The 24,348-nt window shown below is 46.1% G+C and overlaps 2 protein-coding genes across 11 annotated transcripts in view; both read right to left on the reverse strand.

Annotated features, from left to right (window-relative positions):
• Window positions 1–24,348, reverse strand: part of LOC144603665 (SLIT-ROBO Rho GTPase-activating protein 1-like) — a 172,836-nt gene that overhangs the window by 99,142 nt on the left and 49,346 nt on the right. For all 10 annotated transcript variants that reach the window (XM_078417257.1, XM_078417252.1, XM_078417251.1 and 7 more), the window contains exon 2: window positions 6,169–6,364. In XM_078417257.1, coding sequence (XP_078273383.1) covers window positions 6,169–6,364 — 196 coding nt within the window. The remainder of the gene's footprint in view (window positions 1–6,168; window positions 6,365–24,348) is intronic.
• rxylt1 (ribitol xylosyltransferase 1) overlaps window positions 6,343–24,348 on the reverse strand; it is a 104,269-nt gene continuing 86,263 nt past the window's right edge. Inside the window, exon 7 of the mRNA XM_078417261.1 lies at window positions 6,343–6,364. The gene's annotated coding sequence lies outside the window, so the exon portion shown is untranslated. The remainder of the gene's footprint in view (window positions 6,365–24,348) is intronic.

Consider the following 24,348-nt stretch of genomic DNA (forward strand, 5'->3'; position numbering starts at 1 on the left):
AGATTTGCTGGCTCCAGCTGGGCTGGAGTTCCAGAGCCCCGGCCGCAGGCTGCAAATTCAACCCACCGATCGGCCGTGGAAGTCCCGAACAGGTCGGGATTGGTTGCCTTGCCCAGCCTAGGTGCCACATTTTCGGGGAGATTTCCAGGGTGTGGGGTATTTCTCGCGGAACCCCTAGCGACCTCTAGCGGAACCCTAGAGCTCATTACAAGTCTATACATCGGTTTTATTTTCCTTTCTTTTCTTCGGTCCGATTTCTCCGTTTATTTGGCAAAGTGAAAAACGCGAAGATCATGCAAAAAAGCGTGAAAATGGATTTTAAAAACGCGTAAATCCGCGGAAAATTCACATGCCTGGAATCCATGTTTGTCCAATACCCACACTTCAACGAGTTCTAAGCCCACCATGATGTTGGCCTTGTCCTCCATCAGTCTGAAGAAGGGTCCCGACCCGAAAAGTCACCTATCCATGTTCTCCAGAGATGCTGCTTGACCCGCTGAGTTAATCCAGCATATTGCGTCTTTTTTTTCCAAAGCTTGTCTAACCTTATAGCTAACACCCTCTCATCCAGGCAGCATTCTTGTAAATCTATTCTGCACCCTCTCCAATGGCTCCTGATCCTTCCTGCAATGTGATGACCAGAAAGGCACACGATACTCCAAACCAAAGCAAAGTTCTATAAAGCTGCAACATGACTATTCTAGTCGATGCCCTCACCGATGGTGGAAAGTGCACCAAAATGGCACCAAATAGTCAAGTTAAGTGTCAAAGTTAGAGTGCTTCATTGTCATATGTCCCAAAACGGAACAATGAAATTCTTACTTGCAGCAACAAAACAGATATGTAAACATAGTACTCTGTAAAAGAGAAATGTAAAGGCCACAAAGTGCTGGAGTAAATGAATGGGTCACAAGCATCTCTGGAGAACATGGATAAGTAAAGTTACGGGTGGGGACGTCTCGACCCGACAGGTCATTTATCCATGTTCTCCAGAGATGCTGTCTGAACTGCTGAGTGCCCACCAAGATAGAGTCATACAGGAAGGAACCAGGCCCTTCGGCCCAACTTGTCCATTCCAACCAAGATAGTCATAGACGTGCGGAAACCGGCCCTTTGGCCTAACCTGTCCTTGCCAACCAAGATAGAGTCATAGTGTCATACAGCATGGAAACAGGACCTTCGGCCCAGCACATTGTGGCCTTGTGTGTATTAACCAAAAACTGTAGTTCTTTGTTCCCACAACGAGAATAGTAAATGGTCACCTGGTACAGCACAAAAATAAAATATTTCAACATATCTCGGTTGAATGACAATAATAAACAAATACCAATCAACCATGATCTTACTGAATAGCAGAGCAAAGCTCGAGAAGTTAAAAATGCAAAGTCTATTTATACATGAATCCCATTCTTAATGCCTCACGTAAACCCACATTCTGGCACCCTCAATACTCCGAGATAGGAGAATTCAAAGTTAAAGTTTTATAGGATTTGTCACAGCAAAACCTCTCCACATTGAGATGGCTTTTATCCAAAAAAAGCTGCTATGCCTAAATCCTTTAGAATCAGTAAGTTCTACAATCCACAAGTCAAGTTGAAACCAATCGAGATCAACTGTTAACAATGATTGTGAAACACGATATTCACCGTGCTTTGGAGATGAATTCCTTTTACCTCCAGAAAATTAAAAAAATAGCAGAAATCTGAAATAAAAACAGAACATGTTGGAAATAGTCATCAGATCATTGAAAAGAGCCAACGATTCAGGTCATAGAGATGAACTCTGGTGAAGAATCGTGAACTCTTTTCCTCTTCTCACGGCTGCTGCCCGATCTGATGAGTGTTTCGGCCATTTTCCGTTGTGTTAAAAGTGAGGGAGTGGATTCAAATATCTCAGCCGCCGGACAGAGTTGGGCCGAATGGCCTGTTTCCATGCTATATGACTCTATGGCCTGTTTCCATGCTATATGACTCTGTCAGCCGCCGGACAGACATAGTGTTATATACAGCACAGAAGCAGGCCCTTCGGCCCAACTTACCCATTCCAACCAAGATAGTCAGAGAGTCATTCAAATTGGAACCAGCCCTTCGGGCCAACTTTTCCGTTCTAACCAAGATAGAGGCATAGAGTCATATAGCATGGAAACAGGCCATTCGGCCCAACTCTATTTAGCCACATTTGGCCCTCAAAACCTTCACAAGTACCTGTCCAAATCACTTTTAAATGTTGTTATTATAGGTGCTTCAACTAACTCCTCTGGCAACTTATTCCATATACCCACCACTCTCCGTGTGAAAAAGTTGCCCCTCAGGTTTCTATTAAATATTTCTCCCCTCACCTTAGAAGATGCCCATCTAAGCTAGTCCCATATCCCTCTAAACCTTTCCTATCCATGTATCTGTCAAGATTTAGTTTGGAGGTACAGCATGGAAAAAGGCCCTTCGGCCCACCAAATGCCCACTGACTATCAAACACCCGTTCACACTAGTTCTACCAGGTAAGGTCTTCAAAGAAGCCCTTTATTGAAAGTCTGTTAGTCTTTGCAGCTAGTTCAGCGGTGGAACAACCGTGATTGATTATTCAAATGTCTCAATGAATGTTTATCTGGCAAATCTCCCGCACACACTAAAAGTTCAAGTTTTTTCACAACACAATCATCTGCTTCTGAGCAATCAGCAGATGAATTAATCCAGCAGATTCCATAAATTGCTAACTGGCCTGGCTACAAGGAATCATAACAGAACATCTCTTTATTATACAACATTGAACACAGAACAGTACAGCGCAGGTACAGGCCCTTCGGCCCATAATATAGCGTATCTAGACTTTCAGAAAGCCTTTGATAAGGTCCCACACGAGAGATTGGTGAGCAAAATTAGAGCACATGGTATTGGGGGTAGGGTATTGACGGATAGAGAATTGGTTGGCAGACAGGAAGCAAAGAGTAGGAATAAACGAATCCCTGTCAGAATGGCAGGCAGAGGCGAGTGGAGTGTCGCAAGGCTCGGTGCTGGGGCCGCAACTATTTACAATATTTATTAATGATTTGGGTGATGGAATTAGAAGTAACACTGGCAAGTTTTCAGATGACACAAAGCTGGGTGGCAGTGTGAACTGCGAAGAGGATGTTAGGAGCTTGCAGGGTGACTTGGACAGGTTGAGTGAGTGTGCAGATGCATGGCAGATGCAGTATAATGTAGATAAATGTGAGGTTATCCACTTTGGCGGCAAAAACAAGGAGGCAGATTATTATCTCAATGGTGTCAGATTAGGTAAAAGGGAGGTGCAACGAGACCTGGGTGTCCTAGTACAACAGTCACTGAAAGTAAAGGTGCAGGTACAGCAGGCAGGGAAGAAAGCTAATGGCATGTTGGCCTTCATAACGAGAGGACTTAAGTATAGGGGTAAAGAGGTCCTTCTGCAGTTGTACAGGGCCCTGGTGAGACCACATCTGGAGAATTGTGTGCGGTTTTGGTCTCCTAATTTGAGGAAGGACGTCCTTGCTATTGAGGCAGTGCAGCATAGGTTCACAAGGTTAATCCCCGGGATGGCGGGACTGTCTTATGAGGAAAGATTGGAAAGACTGGGCTTGTATTTACTGGAGTTTAGAAGGATGAGAGGGGATCTTATAGAGACGTATAAAATTATAAAAGGACTGGACAAGCTAGATGCAGGAAAAATGTTCCCAATGTTGGGGGAGTCCAGAACCAAGGGCCACAGTCTAAGAATAAAGGGGAGGCCATTTAAAACTGAGGTGAGAAGAAACATTTTCACCCAGAGAGTTGTGAATTTGTGGAATTCTCTGCAGCAGAAGGCAGTGGAGTCAATTGACTGGATGAATTTAAAAGAGAGTTAGATAGAGCTCTGGGGGCTAGTGGAATCAAGGGATATGGGGAGAAGGCAGGCACGGGTTACTGATTGTCGATGATCAGCCATGATCACAATGAATGGCGGTGCTGGCTCGAAGGGCCAAATGGTCTCCTCCTGCACCTATTTTCTATGTTTCTATGTTTCTACAATGTTCACGCCGAACATGGGGGCAAGATGAACTAATCTCATCTGCCTGCACGTGACCCATATTCCTCAGTACCCTGACTAAACATAGCACAAAAAGTAAGGAAATTTGTGTTTGGTAGATTATTTCTTTGTTGTAACAATGCTTCTTGGCAATAAATCTTATACCGTTGGAAAGCCTGTTTATTTCCCTTTTAAATGGTGCCACATTTGTAAGGAACATGCATTTGTGGGATGAGCAGCAGAGCTGAGTATATGGGTTGCGCCCATGAAAAAATTGCCAAATCTTCTCTGCCAATGCCAAACAGCTTATTCTGCTGTTGCTATTGACTCTTGTTTTGAGCTTCTGGTACCCCCAGGTGCTGACAAGAATGGGATGCCATCCCACAACAGTGTGTGACCAGGCTGGTGACCAGCATGAGGAGGAGATGCCAGGCTGTTATGGCTATGTATGGTTCTTCCACACGCTACTGTGGCTCCTGTTTATTAAATGAATAAATTGTTAAATTGCCAATATGTCTTGTTTCTTCAGACTTCAATCATCCAATCCACCAAACAACACCGAACAAGAGTCAATGGCAGAATAAGCTGTTTGGCATTGGCAGAGATTTGGCAAATTTTTCATGGGCGCAACCCATATACTCAGCTCTGCTGCTCATCCCACAAATGCATGTTCCTTACAAATGTGGCACCATTTAAAAGGGAAATAAACAGGCTTTCCAACGGTATAAGATTTATTGCCAAGAAGCATTGTTACAACAAAGAAATAATCTACCAAACACAAATTTCCTTACTTTTTGTGCTATGTTTATATACATGTGCCTGCCCAAAAGTCTCTTAAACACCATGATCATTCTGCCTCCACCACCACCCCAGGCAATGAGTTCCCAGGCCCCCACAACCCTTGGTGTGAAAACCCTGCCCTGCACATCTCCGTTAAACTTTGCCCTCTCTCATCTCAAAACTACGCCCTCTCGTCTTTGACATTTTCACCTTTTTTTTAATTATCAAAAAATGTATTCAAATATTTAAAAACAATATTTACAATGCAATAAAAGAAAACATAACCCACCACCAGAATACAATTCAAACAAATATACCAAATGAAACTATTATACAACTATATTACAATCCCCATACAGGATGCATCCAATCCCCCAATGCCCAGCGGTCCCGGAAATCCCCCAGAGTGCCCGTGGACAGCGCGTAGTCCCCCTCCAACACCACCCGGGCGCGGATGTAACCCCAGAAAAGGGGCAGGCAGCTGGCTCGGACAGAGCCCTCCTCCACCTGACGCCGTGAGTCGCGGATGGCCAGCTTGGCCAGGCCCAGGTGCAACCCAACCAGGACATCTTCAGCCCCACCGTCTCCCCTATGCACAGGGTGTCCAAAGATGAGGATGGTGGGTGAAAAGTGCAGCCAAAAGGCAAGGAGCAGCCCCTTTAGATATTGGAACAGGTGTTGCAACCTCACACACTCCATGTACACGCAAAAGTGGCAGGCGGCTGGCGATTCTGTGAACCGCGAGAGATGCAGGTTGCAGGGGAGTCCTCGGTGCAGTACCTTCCACCCCAGGTCCCCGATGACATTTCCACCTTGGTGGGGGGAGAAAGGTTCAGATTGTGTGCCCCATCTATGCCTCTCATTATTTAGACACAGACATAGACAATAGGTGCAGGAGTAGGTCATTCAGCCCCTCGGGACAGCACCACCATTCAATGTGATCATGGCTGATCATCCACAATCAGTACCCTGTTCCTGCCTTCTTCCCATATCCCTTGATTCTGCTAGGCCTAAGAGCTCTATCTAACTCTCTTTTGAATGCATCCAGTGAATTGGCCTCCACTGCCTTCTGAGGCAGAGAATTCCACAAATTCACAACTCTCTGTGTGAAAATGTTTTTCCTCGTCTCAGTTCCAAATGGCCTACACCTTATTCTTAAACTGTCCTAGTCCTGGTTCTGGACTCCCCCAACATTGGGAACATGTTTCCTGCATCGAGCTATTTGATACGATTTACTGAAGCGAAAGCCACAAACTGAACCCATCACAGTTGCTTCCTGACGTTAAACAATACTGACTGACGGCCCAGTAATCTATCAGCTGGAACAGAAAGCATAGATGAGGCAGTGTGTACACTAGGGGAGAGCCTTACTTGTACTGTTGATGGTCTTTAGTGCTGCGTGTTTTCGCCATGAAGCGCTCAGCCAGCTTCTCCAAATTCCGGGAATACTCCATTTCAATTTCCGACTTCTTGCGGAAGAAATCCTGGAGGTCCTGGAGGAGTTGGACTCGCATCTCCGTCTGCTGCTCCAGGCATTTCAGCTGCTCCACCAACTGCGCACGGATTTCTGCAAGGAGACAAATCATTCAATCAATGACCAACCACATTCATTCCCTGAACCCGAAATAGCACCTTGCTTGTGCTTGCTTTAAAAGAGGCGCAGTTATTATGTAAAAGTCAACACCTCTAATCATTACAGTGACTTTGGACTTTAAACTTTAGCGATACAACGTGGAAACAGGCCCTTCGGCCCACCGAGTCCGTGCCGACCAGCGATCCCCATACACCAACACCATCCTACACACTAGGGGCAATTTACAATTTTACACAAGCCAATTAACCTGCAAATCTGTACGTCTTTGGAGTGTGGGAGGACACTCGAGCCCCTGGAGATAACCCATGCAGGTCACGGGGAGAACGTACAAACTCTGTTCAGACACCACCCACAGTCAGGATTGAACACGGGCCTCTGGCGCTTTAAGGCAGCAACTCGACTGCTGCACCACCCAGTCTTTCGAACAAGCGATGCTGACTCAAAGTTACAGCAAACCAAACCTCACAAAATTACTGCACAATTCACCAAAATCCTTTCACAGCCAAGGGTAGACAAGTATACACAATGAATATTCAGTGTCCCCCGTCCTCACTGCTAGTAAACAATTGCACATAAGTGGTTATTATTCACTCTGCGGGTACATTATAGCATACTATTAAACATTAATGGGTTTGGCGCAGGTGACTGTAGAATTCACACACTGTAAGACACCCATACCTTTAATCTTCCCTGCGTAGACCTTTCCTCTTCTCATTCCCCCTGATGCCGAGTCAAAGTGATCCCGCAACTATATAATGTTATGTTCTGATGGCAGTGAGTCTTGCGCTTGGTGGATGGCAAGTAGGAGAGAGACTGCAATAATGTTGAACGCAAGGCTGCACGGTGAAGCTTATTTGTTGGAGCCACTCAAACGCTGAGAGTTGACGCAATAGAAAAATGCTTGTTTGAATTCTCCAGGTGCCGATGCATTTCTGCCGGACCAATGCCCCTCAAATAAGCTCGAACTGCAAGCAGACCGGGTACGTAAATTTAGCCCCGGCGATAGTAGCATGGAACAAGAGGAACTAATCTCGTCTCCAAAGCAAGCAGTGGGCTTAAAAACGGTGGATATCTGCTGACACGGCAGCTTTGTGATCGAGAGTTGGTGGAACAAGAGAGGGATGATGACAGTGACAATTCTGGTCGGCCGTTTCTACAAACAATAATTTATTGGAGGAGGAAGCAAGCCTTGCAAACTATTCATTTCTGTTCTTGTTAAGATATGATCCAATACTTTATTCCTGTTATAGTACAAGTTTAGTTTAGTTTGGTTTAGTTGATGAAGTGTAAGAAAGAACTGCAGATGCTGGTTTACACTGAAGACAGACACAAAATGCTGCAGTAACTCAGCGGGTCAGGCAGCAACTCGAGAGAGACGGAATAGGTCTGATGAAGGATTTCGACCCAAAACGTCACCTCTTCCTTTTGTCTAGAGATGCTGCCTGACCCACCGAGTTACTCCAGCGTATTATGTCTATGTTTGGTTTAGTTTAGTTTAGTTTATTGACACGTATTGTACCGTTTTTTTTGATGCCAGACTATCAAGTCAGTGGAAGGACTATACACGATTACAATTGGGCCATCCACAGGCAGGAAACATGTTCCCAATGTTGAGGGAGTCCAGGACAAGGGGCCACAGTTTAAGAATAAGGGGTAGGCCATTTAGAACTGAGATGAGGAAAAACTTTTTCAGTCAGAGAGTTGTTAATCTGTGGAATTCTCTGCCTCAGAAGGCAGTGGAGGCCAATTCTCTGAATGCATTCAAGAGAGAGCTAGATAGAACTCTTAAGGATGGCGGAGTCAGGGGGTATGGGGAGAAGGCAGGAACGGGGTACTGATTGAGAATGATCAGCCGTGATCACATTGAATGGCGGTGCTGGCTCGAAGGGCCGAATGGCCTCCTCCTGCACCTATTGTCTATTGTGTTCAGATACAGGATAAATGGAATAATGTTTAGTGCAATAGACAATAATAGGGTGGACTTGGTGGGCCGAAGGGCCTGTTTCCATGGTGTCTCTCTAAAGTTTAGAGTAAAGTCTACATAAGCTTCATTTTTGTGCGGGACTCTGGGGCAGAAAGTGGTGTGTGGAAGTTTCAAAGGGGCCACAATCGGAGCCATTGTATGCTCGTCAGTGGGGCCGTAGAGATAAAGGTCTGGAGTTTCCGCTGACTCTGGGAATCTGGGACAAAAAGGCTGCCGAGCGGAGCGCCTGTGCATTTAGTGAGGCTCCACTGAGGTCCAGCGGAGGGGAGGAGGCGAGCGGTTGGCTTAGCAAGCGTGGCACCACCGATCCGCTCACCCTTCAGCAAATCAACTCAATGGGTAGACAGGAACTGCTGACCAGAGGATCAGGAACAATGGGTGATGGGCCCATCGCGGCAGTCACTGTGATCACTAACGCTCCACGGCAATCAACTAAAACCACCTCCCCATTCAACTGCAACATGGCAGAACTCCCTTTCTTCCGGCAACTGAAAACTCAGATACATGAAAACAATCGTGTTTTTCCCCCCAAACTGCTAAACGATTAATAATTGTGGGGCGGCACAGTAAGAAAGTAAGAATTTCATCGTTCCGTTTCGGGACAGATGATAATAAGACGAACTTGACTTCATTCTTGACTCCTTGTTGCATCTCTAAACTAAACTAAAAAGTTAACAAATCCGCCAAATCAGTCCGAATTGTGACATTAATCCTGGGCTGTCAGGAGCGATAAGACTCCCAGGAATTTTTCTTTCAGTTAATAGATTAAAAGTGGAATGACTCCTTAGTCTACAATTCTGTTTGATCTCTCAATGAAATTATGATTTTAAATACAGAATTAAAAAGCAATTCTCGCAGGATGCTGGTGATGGATATAGTCATATTTTGTGTTTAGCTTTTATTCCAAGCCTTTGCCTGAGGCTTTTCAGTTAAATATCGTTGCCTATTGAACAAAATTATTAACTTTATTGCTTGTTTTTTAAAAATAGGATTCCAAAGGGCAAGTCTCAGCAAAGTAGACACAGGTGCTATGATATAAGAGCTCAATGCATCTGTCTTTATTTTCTTACAACCTACCTAATTGCTCTGACTAACTTTGACAACTTCATTTCTTTGTGTGATAGTCATACAGCATGAAAACAGGCCCTTCAGCCCAATTTGCCCACACCGACCAACATGCCCCATCTGTTCCAGATATGGACTTCTACATATCGGCGAGACCAAGCGCAGACTGGAGGATCGCTCATTGACACAAAATGCTGGAGTTACTCAGCGGGACCGACATCATCTCTGGAGAGAAGGGGTGGGTGACGTTTCGGGATCGTTCCACCGAACACCTTCGCTCAGTCTGCCTTGGCCTAAGCGATCTTCCAGTTGCCAAACACTTGAACTCCCCTTCCAATTTCCATATTGACCTTTCTGTCCTCGGTCTCCTCCACTGTCAGAGTGAGGCCAAACGCAAATGGGAGGAACACCACCTCATATTTCACTGGGGCAGCTTACAACCCAGTGGTATTAATATTGATTTCTCTAACTTCAAGTAACCCTTGCATTCGCCTCTCTCTCCGTCCCTCCCCCACCCTAGTCATCGTACTAGATTCACTGTCATCCTATGAGTTTCACTGTCTGTATAACTCCTTATCACCTACCCCACAGCCAACAATGAACCTTTGTGGTCTCCACCTTTCCTTGATCACCGTTGCTTTTTGCATATTTTTTCATTCATTTGTTCTCTGTACCTTCTCTATCTCTCTTTTCCCTCTCCTCTGACTCTCAGTCTGAAGAAGAGTCTCGACCTGAAATGTCAGCTATTTCTTTTCTCCAGAGATGCTGCCTGACCCGTTGAGTTACTCCAGCTTTGTGTGTCTATCTTGCCCCATCTACAAGATGTGTCTATCTTCAAGCTAAAACTAAAGGCAGACACATGATCAAGAGTGTGGAAAACAGACTGGGACAGAACGGCAAATTTCCCTCCCTCTTAGGACATTAGCGAAACAGATGGGTCTTTAACAACAATCCACTAGTTTTACGATCAACATTACTGAGCCAAGCTTTTTATTTGAAATTTATTCAATTAACCAAATTTAAATCCCTAAACTGCTCTGGTGGGATTTGAACCAAGATTAAGTCATGAAATCAAGCTTTTGGATTATTTGTAAGAGTGCTGTCAGCTGCTGCAGCCCTGTACCTGAGCTGGGTCTAGGATCAACAAGATTATCACAGCACTGCGGTCTGTATCTACTGTAGTAACACACTCAATGTGTGGGTGGAGAATCAATGGGATTCTCTATGGTGGAGGATGACAGATGACTGGAGATATTTAAAGGAGAGATCATGAGTTGAGGGCCATGGGGAACAAGCACGAGAGAGCTGAGACCAAGGGCAGATATTAACTTCATGTTAACAAGACACAGGAGCAGAATTAGGCCGTTCGATCCATCGAGCCTGCTCCGTCATTAGATCATGGATAGGAATGGTTTAGAGGGATATGGACCAAACTCGGGCAGGTGGGTCTAATGAAGGTGGGGCATATTGTTCGGCATGGGCAAGTCGGGCCGAAAGGCCTGTAGAGTCCACGCTGTCGGGACTCTATAGCTGGTTTACAAAAAAAGACCCAGATTGATGGAAAAACTCCGCAGGTCGGGCAACATCTATGGAGAACATGGAAAGGTGACGTTTTGGGTGGGGGCCCTTGTTTCTACATTCTACAGCTGGGGTTGGTTCAAAGAACATATTACAGGACTGTTCGGTGAACTTTTGTAACTTTGTCGGTGCCAGAAACATGGTGACACGTGTGTACTGCCTAGGTGAAGTCTGCTGTATGATTTTACTGGGTTGTGCGCACAGCAAAGCATTTCATTGCACCTAGGTACGTGTGACAATGAAGTATCATTGAATTGATTTAAACCTTTTGCTCTTCCTTTAAGAGACTGGGGTGGTATAAAGAAATGTTCTTTCTTAACCAGAGCACCGTGTAGATGTGGAGTTTGCTGCCTTAATGGGTTGGCGGAAACAGAGTCGATCGTTCTCATCATTCGGAAACTGAGGGGGGGAATAGGCAAGATTTTGATCTCCTGGAGCTGTACTGTAGGCAGATTGCGTAAACACCTGTGCAATCAGATTGATCACAACCAACAGGCAGAGAGACTGGGGCAGCTTTGAGGAAGTTCGCTGATTCAAATTTTCCCCAAATTAAACAGGTCTGCAAACAAAGTTGCATACCAGAGATGTGATTAATTGTAATTAATTACGGATGCCTTGCAATTCCCAGGGAAATATTCCCAGAAACTTCCCAGTGTTACATCGTTTCCAAGTGGAATTACTAAACTCAATTTCTGGAATGGTGCAATTCGAGTTTTGAGAGTTTCGGCATGTCACCAAACACAGGGGTGGCACAGCGGGGCAGGGGTAGAACTGCTGCCTCACAGCGCCAGAGAGGCAGGTTCAATCACCATGGACACTCCCTCTTCTCCCCTCTCCCATCAGGCAAGAGGTGCAGAAGTGTGAAAACGCACACCTCCAGATTCAGGGACAGTTTCTTCCCAGCTGTTATCAGGCAACTGAACCATCCTCTCACCAACTAGAGAGCAGTCCTGACTTATCATCTGCCTCATTGGAGACCATTGGACTATCTTTAATCGGACTTTTTTACTGGACTTTATTTTGCACTAAACATTATTTCCTTTACCATATATCTGTACTCTGTGGACAACTTGACTGTAATTATGTATAGTCTTTCCGCTGGCTGGATAGCACGCAACAAAAGCTTTTTATTGTATCTTGCTACACGTGACAACAATAATAATTAACTAAAGAAATATCTGAACCATCACTTCGCCAAATTTACCTCTAATTGTAAACAGATTGACATGAAACATCAACTCCCTTTCTCTCTCTGCAGATGCTGCCTTGCCCTGTTGAGTATTTCCAGTTTACACTGCCGATCAGTGTTTTGCCATTGTATAAGGAAGGGGAATTCTTTATTCACAGATACTTTCATTAGTGAGAAGTTTATGTTTCCCCCCCCCCCCCCCCAAAATCTTACAAGAACCTCTTTGGTGTATTGTTACTTGGCAGTAGCAAAGGGGTGCTCTGTATAATGGGCCTGGTTGCTTTGGGAAACTATACAATGGGTCACTGCCATTTTATTGCAATTGCTTTCCATCTCACGCGACCAAATGTCAGTAATGCGTTCTCTCTTAAGACCATGTCCACACTTCCATGCTTCGTCATGCCCCGAAAGGACTGCATAGGGCTTTTTGGAAATGCAATCCTTCTTATTTAAAAGTTTATCTAAAGTTTATTTTGTTTAGAGATACAGCATGGAAAGAGACCCTTCGGCCCACTGAGTCCATGCCGACCAATGATCACCCATACACTGGTTCTATGTTATCCCAGTTTCGCATCCTAAGCACCAAGGGCAATTTACTGACGCCAATTAACTTACAAACCTGCATGTGGTCGGAACGTGGGAGGAATCCGGAGCACCAGGAAAAACCCCACGTGGTCACAGGGAGAACATACAAAATCCGTACAGGCAGCACCTGAAGTCAGGATCGAACCCGGGTCTCTGGTGCTGTGAGACAACAACTCTACCGCTGCGCTGTTGTGCAATCCACTTGGAGCCGACCCTTAGGGAAGGTGCTTGGGAACTATTTATACTCCCATTTCCAAACTCAATCACGTAGAACTGAATAAAAGAGGAAATGCAAACCCGGATTGGTTGCATTCATCAGGCATCTAAATATTCTTTAACCACGGGGTCTAGCAATCCTGCTCGAGGTTTCCATTTCCTGCCATTTCCCAAAGTGCGGTGGTGGCCGAGCTTCAGTTCTTGCCTGACAACAGGCAGAGGCCCCTGGTGCGGGAAGCCTCGGCCTGTATCAGACGGGCCTTTCCAAAGCTCCAGCCCGCAAGGACAACCAGCCCAGACTGAGGCCAGGATACAGGCAACAGTTCACACTGCGCTCTTGCCTGTCTTGTCACATCGGTCACATGGATGGAACGACAGGCAAGAGTGAAGGAGATTCAGATTTACGTGGCTTTGCTTAGGCCGCACCATTGGAGTATTGCGTGCAGTTCTGGTCGGCCCCATTACGGGAAGGATGGTGGAGGCTTTGAAGAGGATGCAGGAGGTTTACCAGAATGACAGACTTTATCTTATGGGTGATGCCTTCTAATCCAGCAGCGTTCTGGCAACCCTCCTCCGCACCCTCTCCAAAGCCTCCACATCCTCCCTGCATTGGAGCCATCAAAAATGCTGGAGTAACTCAGCATCGGGTCAGGCAGCATCCCCGGAGATAAAGCATAGGTGGTGTTTCGGCTCGGGACCCTTCTTCAAACTAAAAGTAGGCGAGGGGAAGAACTAGAGGTGAGAGAACACCAGCCAAATCAGGGCCGGCATGTGACCTCAGGCAGGTGGGTTCTCTGGTAGGCCAAGTGATGGCTGGTGCAGATGTGATTTCAAGAGGGAAACATTGTTGTGAATTGTGCAATCGGTTAAACGACTGGGATGGAGGAAGAAGGGGGCAAGATGGTTATCTTTTAGATGCTGGAATTTCGAGCAAAACACCGAGTTCTAGAGGAACTCAGTGAGTCAGGCAGTTGCAGAGGGGATGGACTGATGATGTTTTGGGTCGGGACCCTTCTTCAGAAGATATACACAAAATGCTGGAGTAACTCAGCGGCTCAGGCAGCGTCTCTGGAGAAAAGGAATAGGTGACGTTTCAGATCGAGAACCTACTTCAGACTGATAGTCGGGGAACTGAGAGAGGAAAACCAGAGGTAGGATAAGATTCAGAATAGTCCATGGTTGGCAGTGGAAGAGATGATAACGAAGGGATATGAACAGTGGAGCTAGCAGAGCGACCAGGGTGGGGGAGGAACGGAGAGAGGGGGAATGCAAGGGTTACTTTAAATTAGAGAAATCAATATTCATACCGTTGGGTTGTAAGTTGCCCAAGTGAAATATGAGTTGCTGTTCCTCCAATTTGCGTGTGGCCTCACTCTGAGTGTGGAGGACTTACTCCAGCATTTTGTGTCCATCTTTGGTATAAACCAGCATCTGTAGTTCCTTCCTACACCTCTCTTTTGAATCTTGCTTTTGGGAGGAATTGAACAGTCACTCTGCCACATTTCCTTAAGAGTCTGGCACTAATACATTACAAATATTTACTACAAACATGTCCAAGAAGGTTTCAATATTAGAGTACACAACAATATCCCAGTTACAGGCAGGACCCTCCAAGGTGTATCATTGTAATGTTATGTAAGAAAATAACTGCAGATGCTGGTACAAATCAAAGGTATTTATTCACAAAATGCTGGAGTAACTCAGCAGGTCAGGCAGCATCTCAGGATAGAAGGAATGGGCGACGTTTCGGGTCGAGACCCGTCTTCAGACTGATGTCAGGGGGGCGGGACAAAGGAAGGATATAGGTGGAGACAGGAAGACAGTGGGAGATCTGGGAAGGGGGAGGGGAAGAGAGGGACAGAGGAACTATCTAAAGTTGGAGAAGTCAATGTTCATACCACTGGGTTGCAAGCTGCCCAGGCGAAATATGAGGTGCTGTTCCTCCAATTTCCAGTGGGACTCACTACGGCACTGGAGGAGGCCCATGACAGAAAGGTCAGACTGGGAATGGGAGGGGGAGTTGAAGTGCTCAGCCACCGGGAGATCAGATTGGTTAACGCGGACCTGACACCAAGCAAGAAAACAAATATTTAAGTCACAAGTTTGGGAAAATAGGAAAGCCTTCACAAGCCTTTCATAAAGGCACGATGGTGCAGTGGTAGAGTTGCTGCCTTACAGCACCAGAGATCCGCGTTCGATCCTGACTACGGGTGCTGTCTGTACGGAGTTTGTACGGTTCTCCCTGTGACCGCGTGGGTTTTCTCCGGGTGCTGCTGCGGTTTCCTCCCACACATGCAGGTTTGTAGGTTAATTATTTTGGAAAAAATTGTAAATTGTCCCTAATGTGTAGGATAGTGTTAGTGTATGGGGATCGCTGGTCAGAGCGAGCTCAGTAGGCCGAAGGGCCTGTTTCCGTGCTGTATCTCTAAACTAAACTAAACTCTCAAAAGGAGGAGAAAGGCTTGGAAATTGCAGATCTCACTGCCGCGGCAACTAATGAGTTGATCCTTCCTGCCTCTGGTCAACCCTGTCACGAGTTGAAGGTATGTAACAGATGCTGTAATGAGAATACAGGCCCCATCGCCATGGCAACGGTAACCGGCATTTGAGATTAGACTGGAGAGCTAGAAACAAAGAACTGCAGATGCTGTCTAATACACCAAAGGACACAAAGTGCTGGAGGATCTCAGCAGGTCAGGCAGCATCTCTGGAAAACATAGTCGTACAGCATGGAAACAGGCCCTTTGGCCCAATTAGCCCACGCCGACCAACATGCCCCATCACCACTGGTCCCACCTGCCTGTGCTTGGCCCATATCGCTCAAAACTTATCCTATCCATGTATCCTTCCAAATGTTTTTTAAACATTGTGATAGTATTGATGATGAAAGAATGGGTCAACTAGACTTGTATTCACTGGAGAGGGGATCTTATTGAAACATATAAAATTCTTAAGGGATTGGTGGAGCGGGAGCACATGGCTGCAACTGGGTGAGGTCACGTGGGGCGCTGGGCGAGGATGTCACCCTTTGTCCCTTCTTTGGGAGTGAGGAAGGTGGCAACCCTAAGGATGGAGCCCATGTTGGGGTGGGGAAGATGTGGTAATGAGAGGGATACAAGGATACGAACAGTCAAACTAGGAGGACAACCGGGGGGGGGGGGGGGGGGGGGAGGAGAGGGAGAGGAGGGAGGGGTTGCAGGAGTTGAAATTAGAGAAATCAACGTTCATACCACTGGGTTGCAAGCAAATGGACAGACAACCTCTAGAAGTCTCTTGTACCTGTCTTTATAAAGAACACGCCTGCGATGCAACTTACAGATGTAGAACTATTACAGTGTACAAAGAGGACATTTGGTCCATTGTGTCAATGATTGCTTCACGTAGAGCAAGTCCAATCAGTTTCATTCCTTTGCCCTTTCTCCGTCGCCTTAAATTAGTCTCTCCAGTGCACGTCCACTTTTAATTTTAATTGTAGTTTTACAGATACAGCGTGGAAACAGGCCCTTCGGCCCACCGAGTCCCCATACACTAGTTCACACGAGGGACATCTTTTGCCGCAGCTAACTAACCTACAAACCTGCACATCTTTGGAATGTGAGAGGCAGCACCCGGAGAAAATCCACACGGGCTCAGGAAGAACATACATACCCCGTACAGACAGCACCTGTAGTCAGGATCGAACCTGGGTCTCTGGCGCTGTAAGACAGCGAGTCTACCGCTGCACCACAGGGTGTGTGTGCGTGTGCGCGCGCCTGTGCGTATGTGTGCGTGCACGTGTGCGTGTGCGTGCACGTGTGCGTATGTGTGCATGTTCGTGCGCGTATGTGTGCGCGTGCGCGTATGTGTGCGTGTGCGCGCGCCTGTGCGTATGTGTGCGTGCACGTGTGCGTATGTGTGTATGTTCGCGCGCGTGTGCGTATGCGCGAGTGTGTGCGCGTGTGCGTATGTGTGCGTGTTCGTGTGTGTGTGTGTAGAGATTCTTTCTGATAGGCTGTGCCTTCCGATCCCAGGAAATAAATACATCCATCATACACTCAAGGTTACATTGCGAGAGTTTGAGGTTGATGAAATATTGACACCAGGTTAAATTGTGCGCACAAATAAATTCTAAAGTACATATGCTGTGATTAGAACTTGTTTACAAAGCCGTTGACCCACAGGACAGAGCAAATCACTTTGATCCAACACGTGCCAAACATATAAAGCACCACGCTTTCTGTCCCCAGCTCTTGACATTGCTTCTGAATGAAGCGTGGAAACAGAACTGATGATTCTTTCATTGTTTCGTTTTTAGTTTAGAGATACCGTGCGAAAACAGGCCTCTTCGGCCCACTGGCGATCGCCATGCACTAGTACTATCCTACACACTGGGGACAATTTACAATTTTTACCAAAGCCAATTAACCTACAGACCGTTGCATTTTGGGAGCGTGGCAGGAAACCGGAGCACCCAGAGGAAATCCACACGGTCTCAGGGAGAACATACAAACTCAGATTTGACAGCGCCCATTGTCAGGACCGAACCCGAGTCTCTGGCACTGTAAGGCCACAACTCTACTGCCGCACCACCGTGCCACCCCATTGTAGGCAAGGAAATATTAGTGGTTCTTTCAGTAGTAACCAAAGCTCATCTCCAGATTACAGTCTCTGCCGAAGATAAACACAAGGTGCTGGATTAACTCAGCAGATCAGGCAGCATCTCTGGAGAACATGGATAGGTGACGTTTTGGGTTGCGACCCTTCTTCAGCCTGACCAACCCAAAGCCTGCAATGGCTTCAAAGCTCTTAATAACCATAAACCCCTTTAATTTAGTTTTAGTTTAGAGGCACAGTGTGGAAATAGGCTCTTCGGCCCACCGAATCCGCGCAGACCAATGATCACCCTGTACACTAGCACTATCCTAAACACTAGGGACAATTTACAATTTTTACCAAAGCCAAATTAACCTACAGACCTGTACGTCATTGGAGTGTGGGAGGAAACCAGAGCACCCGGAGAAAACCTACACAGGTCACAGGGAGAACGTACAAACTCCGTACAGATAGCGCACGTAGTCAGGATTGAACTCGGGTCTCTGGCACTGTGAGGCAGCAACTCTACCGCTGCACCACTGTGTGAACAGTCTCTGCTACAACCAGTCAAGACGAGCAACTGGACATGCTGGTTTACACAAAAAGACCCAATGGGCTGGAGTAACTCAGCGGGTCAGGCAGTATCTCTGGAGAACATGGATAGGTGATGTTTCAGGTTGGGACCATCCTTCAGACTTCCCAACACTGGCGGCTACGTAAAGCAGCAATTACAATTACAACCCACACAACTGTGGGAGGAAACCGGAGCATCGGGAGACACCTCATGCAGTCACAAGGAGCACATGCAAACTCCACACAGACAGAGCCTCCAATGTGGAGATTGAAGCCAGATCACTTGCATGGAGAGGCAGCGGCTCTACCACCCCCAGTTAGTATCTAAAATACATTGTCTACTGGGCCGGTGGAAGCTAAGCATAACGCTTTCAGAAGAGAACTGAATTGCACTGAGAGTGAATAATTTGGGGTGAAATGCCAAGCCAATGTTGGGATTACTTGAACTGGAAGCTAGCATGGGATCAATGGGCCGAATGGCTTTTTCCAGCTGTGGTGATTCGCACTGAGGGGGAAACTTACCGAATAGTGAAAAGCCTGGAAAGAGTGGATGTGGAGAGGATGCTTCCACCTGTGAGAGAGCGATCCCTGGAATGATTGGGTTGGTGTATGATGAGCGTTTGACGGCACTGGGCCTGTACACGCTGGTGTTTAGAAGGATGAGGGGAGAACCTCATTGAAACCCACCAAATAATGAAAGGACTGGAGAGAGTGGATGTGGAGAAGGTGTTTTTAGTACAGGTAGTGGGAGAGTCTAGGACCAGAGGGCACAGCCTCAGAATAAAAGGATGTACCTTTAGCAAAAGAGATGAGGAGAAATTTATTTCGTCAGAGGGTGGTGAATCTGTAGAATTCTTTGCCACCGAAGACTGTGGAGGCCAAGTCAATGGATATTTTAACGGCAGAGATTGCCAGATTTTTGATTAGTACTGGTGTCAAGGGTTATGGGGAGAAGGCAGGAGAATGGGATTGAGAGGGAAAGATAGATAGACCATGAATGAATGGCGGAATAGACGATAGGCCGAATGGCCTAATTCTGCTCCTAGAACGTAAGATCATATGATTCCATGAATCAATTGCAGTCCCACATTGGGGCTGGCTTAAAATGACATTGTGCATTGACAGTAACATTGAAATTATCCTCTTTACAAAATATCAGCACCAGACGCGTGCGTGTGCACAACGTTCATGTTTAGTGTCTTCTCATGCACACATGCATTGAACTTTCTTCAGAGTTCACCCTTGAAGAATTGGCAAAGCAAGTGTTTGACCAGTTTTAATTAAACCATTTTGTATCTTGAGTGTGCTAATTAAAAATTCATCGCTATTTTCCTAAAATACAGATGACTTAATTGCCCGGTTATCACAAGTGTGTACAGCTGAATAAAATACAAAATTAGATTCTGTTGGCTACCAGTGAGCTCTGGAGAATATAAATGTGAACAGATCTTCATAACAAATTAAAATACAAAGTATGCTTTAAATAGATTGCATCAGGTCCAATGCAACTTTATGGCGGGGCGTCAATGAACAAGCAAGAATCATCATTTCCCTGGCTGTGTTACATGGGTTGTGGTCCATATGGCAGTGACTATAGCCAACAATTGGCCTATCGGGTAACCACTCTGCCTGAGGTCATCTGTTGCTGGTCCTGATTTGTTTTGGTCTTTGCTTGTTTCCAGTCCCCCCCCCTCTAGAATCAGTCTGAAGAAGGGTCCCAACCCGAAACATCATCTATCCTTTCCCCAGAGATACTGGGCGGCTCTATGGCGCGGCAGTGGAGTTGCTGCCTTACAGCGCATGAGACCTGGGTTTGATACTAACTACGGGTGCTTGTCGGTATGGAGTTTGTACTGTAGTGAGTCTGATAGCGGATGGGTGTTGCAGACAAAGTTTATTGCATGATCCAAAAACTCCATGACAATTGTGCAACACTCAAACTGTAGACAAGTACCTAACGTCTTACCTAACTGGAGTTCAATGCTAGACTGACTATCTCTCCCGCACTGGCACACCTGGTGACCTCGCTAGCCAATCCGAGGGTTCGAACTCTCCCAGCCAATCCCTATGTCCCTACAGTACTTTCTTTATGTGACCATGTGGATTTTCTCCGGGTGCTCCGGTTTCCTCCAACGCTCCACAGACATACAGGTTTGTAAGTTAATTGGCTTTGGTAAAAATTGTAAATTGTCCCTGGTGTATGTAGGATAGTGGTAATGTGAAGGGGATCGCAGGTCGACGCGGTTTCAGTGTGTCGAAGGGACTGTTTCCGCGCTGTATCTCTAAAGTAAAAAACTAAATCTGCCTGACCCACTTAGTTACTCCAGCACATTGTGTTGTTTTGAATATTACTATATTGGTATTTGTCAGGAGGACTTGCAGTGTGCAAAATGGTTACCCTGTCCCACGCCAGGGGCCCCCTCTTCCTCACCCCACCCCCTCTCACCCCACCCCCTCTTCCCCCGCACCAAAGTTCTCTCTATTTTTGAACAAATGTAAGACCTTTAATTATTTTGGCATGTTGCATATTTTAAGCGTTTGTTGACACTGATGGATCTCACCTCATTGAAAAGACCATTAATATGCACTCCCCGTCTGATAAATTTAATCATATTTACCCAGAGATAAGGCAGCATATTTCTAAATGGTTTTAGTTAATCATTTACTCGACTGACTCCCAGACCAAACTTGTTTTCCCAATATATCTAAATTTGATTGAATAAAATCTCCATGTACACAGAGGAATTAGTGAAGTTATAATAAAGATGTTAGTGAAGGAAGGAGCTGCAGATGACGTTTCGAGTTGAGATGCTTCTTCTGGAGAGGGAAACCAGAGATGTAAAAGGTTCTGAACAATCAGAGCCGGCACCGATGGACAAGGAAAGGTGGAGCCCACAATGGTCCCTTGTTGGCTGAGGAAGAAGGGATACGAACATTGAAACTAGTAGGACGTATAGGGTGGGGGAGGGGTGGAGAGGGAATGCAAGGGTTGCTTGAAGTTAGAGAAATCAATATTCATGCCACTGGGTTGTAAACGGTCCAAGCAGAATTAGATATTAGTGAAGTGAGGGTCTGAAGAAAGGTTCCGACCTGAAACATCACCTATGCGTTTTCTCCAGAGATGCTGCCTGACCCGCATAGTTACTCCAGCACTTTGTGCCCTATTGTGTAAAACAACATCTGCAGTTTCAGTTTAAGTTCTGGAGATAGAACGTGGAAAAAGCCCCTCCAGCCCACTGAGTCCACGTCTACCCATACACTAGTTCTATCCTACACACTAGGGACAATTTACAGAAGCCAATTAACCTACAAACATGCACGCCTTTGGAGTTTGGGAGGAAACCGGAGCAGCTGGAGAAAACCCACTCGGTCACAGGGAGAACGAGTACCTACAAACTCTGTACGGACAGCCCGCGTAAACCAGCATCTGTTGTTGCTTGTTTCTACAATTAATCAGCCAGCAAATCTTTGGGATGCGGGAGGAAATCGGAGCACCCAGAGGAAACCAACGCGTTCACAGGGAGAACATGTAAACTTCACACAGGCAGCGTTGAACTTGGATCATTGGAGCTGATAGAAGACCTCTTACCAGTGTGGTGTTCTGCAAGAGCATTAGCTTAAAAGTTCCAAGCTCAAGTCTCTGGTCACAGAGTCATAGATTGATACAGTGTGGAAACAGGCCCTTCGGCCTAACTCGCCCACACCGGCCAACAATGTCCCAGCTACCCTAGTCCCACTTGCCTGCGCATAGTCCATATCCCTCCAAACCTGTCCTATCCATGTTTCTTAAACGATGGGATAGTCCCAGCCTCAACTACCTCCTCTGGCAGCTTGTTCCATACACCCACCACTCTTGTGTGAAAAGGTTACCCCCCGGTTTCCTTTTAAATCTTTTCCCCTTCCACCTTGAACCTATGTCCTCTGGTTCTTGATTCCCCGACTCTGGGCAAGAGACACTGTGCATCTACCCGATCTATTCCTCTCATGATTTTGTACACCTCTGTAAGATCACCCCTCATCCTCCTGCGCTCCATGGAATAGAGACCCAGCCTACTTAACCTCTCTCAAAGCTCATACCCTCTAGTCCTGGCAACATCCTCGTAAATCTTTTCTGACTCCTTTCAAGCTTGACAATATCTTTCCTATAACATAGTGCCCAGAACTGGACACAATATTCTAAATGCGGTCTCACCAATGTCTGATACAACTGCAACATGACCACCCAACTTCTATACTCAATACTCTGACTGATGAAGGCCAAAGTGCCAAAAGCCTTTTTGACCACCTTATTTACCTGCGACTCGACCTTCAAGGGACCATGCACCTGTACTCCTAGATCCCTCTGCTCTACAACACTCCCCAGATGCCTAACATTCACTGTGTAGGTCCTGCCCTTGTTCAACATCCCAAAATGCAACACCTCACACTTCTATATAAAATTCCATCACCCATTCCTCTGCCCACCTGGCCAATCGATCCAGATCCTGCTGCAATCGTTCACAACCATCTTCACTATCTGCAAAGCCACTAACTTTTGTATCATCAGCAAACTTGCTAATCTTGCCCTGTATGTTCTCATCCAAATCATTGATGTAGATGACAAACAGTAACGGGCCCAACACCAAACACTGAGGCACACCACTAGTCACAGGCCTCCAGTCTGAGAAGCAACCTTCCACCATCACCCCTCTGCTTCCTTCCATGGAGCTAATTTGCTATCCATTAGGCTATCTCTCCTTGGATCCCACCTGATCTAACCTTCCAGAGCAGCCTACCATGCGGAACCTTGTCGAACACCTAACTGAATGAAGTCCATGTACACAACATCTACAGCTCTGCCCTCATCAACCTTTTTGGTCACGTCTTCAAAAAAATCAATCAGATTTGTGAGACATGACCTTCCACGTACAAAACCATGCTGACTATCCCTAATCAGCCCTTGCCCATCCAAATGCCTGTATATCCTATCCCTCAGAATACTCTCCAGTAACTTACCAAGTAGATGTTAAGCTCAACGGCCTATAGTTCCAAGCATTTTCCCTGCAGTCCTTCTTAAAAAGAGGTACAACATTTGCCACCCTCCAATCTTCCGCCACCTCTCCTTATTTACGGACGACTTATAAATTTCAACCAGGGCTCCCGCAATTTCCTCGATTGAGGATACATACTCTCCACATACTCTAGTTTCCTACAATGTCCTTGGATATATCAGATTAGGCCCTGGAGATTTGTCTACCTTCAAACACAACAGCACCTTCAGTACTTCCTCGACAGTAACCCTGACTGCTCTCAAGACACTTCCAGTGACGGCTCCAATTTCCTCCGTCCAACTGTCTTTCTCCTCGGTAAATACAGAGGAGAAATACTCATTTGGTTCCTTGCCCATCTCCTGTGGCTCCACACAGAGGTGACCGCTTTGATTCCTGAGAGGTCCCACTCTCTCTCTAGTTACCCTGTTCCCCCTTACGTATTTATAAAATCTTTTGGGATTGTCCTTAATGCTACCCGCCAGAGCTAGGTCCTGGCCCCTTTTTGCCCTTCTGATTTCCTTTTTTAGTTTACTCCTTAGCTCCCGAAACTCCTCCAGGGATGCACTTGATCCCAGCTGCCTATACCTGTCCCATGCAACCTTCTTATTTTTGATTAACGTCTCAATTTCCTTGATAGTCAAGCTTCCTTATGTTTGCCTGCTTTGCCCTTCACTCTAACGGGGGCGTACACATCCGTCATTTCTTCAGTCCACTTTTAAAAACATCCCACTTGGCCGATGTTCCTTTCCCATCCAATAACCTGCTCCAGTCAACTTGAGCGAGACCTTCTCTCATACCCTCAAAGTTGGCCTTACCCCAGTTGAGCATTTTAACACGTGGACCCTCTCTGTCCCTATCCATAACTATCTTAAACCTAATCGAACTGTGGTCACTGGTCCCAAAAGGCTCCTCCACATACACTTCATTAACTTGCCCGTCCCAATTTCCCAATACTAGATCCATGTGTGGGGGCCTCCACATACTCTCAACCCCATAATCCACAGTTGATATGACTACACTAACAGGGCACTTTGGTAATTGTTTAGATGCACTCCCAATAAATTCATAGCTGGAATGTTCAGGCATGTGTTTTATAAACAAGCTCATGGTTAATTATATTGTGATTGCTGACACTGGGATTGGGGGTAGAATTTGTAAGAAGGTG

Source organism: Rhinoraja longicauda, chromosome 20, assembly GCF_053455715.1.
Source record: "Rhinoraja longicauda isolate Sanriku21f chromosome 20, sRhiLon1.1, whole genome shotgun sequence".
NCBI lineage: Eukaryota > Metazoa > Chordata > Chondrichthyes > Rajiformes > Arhynchobatidae > Rhinoraja > Rhinoraja longicauda.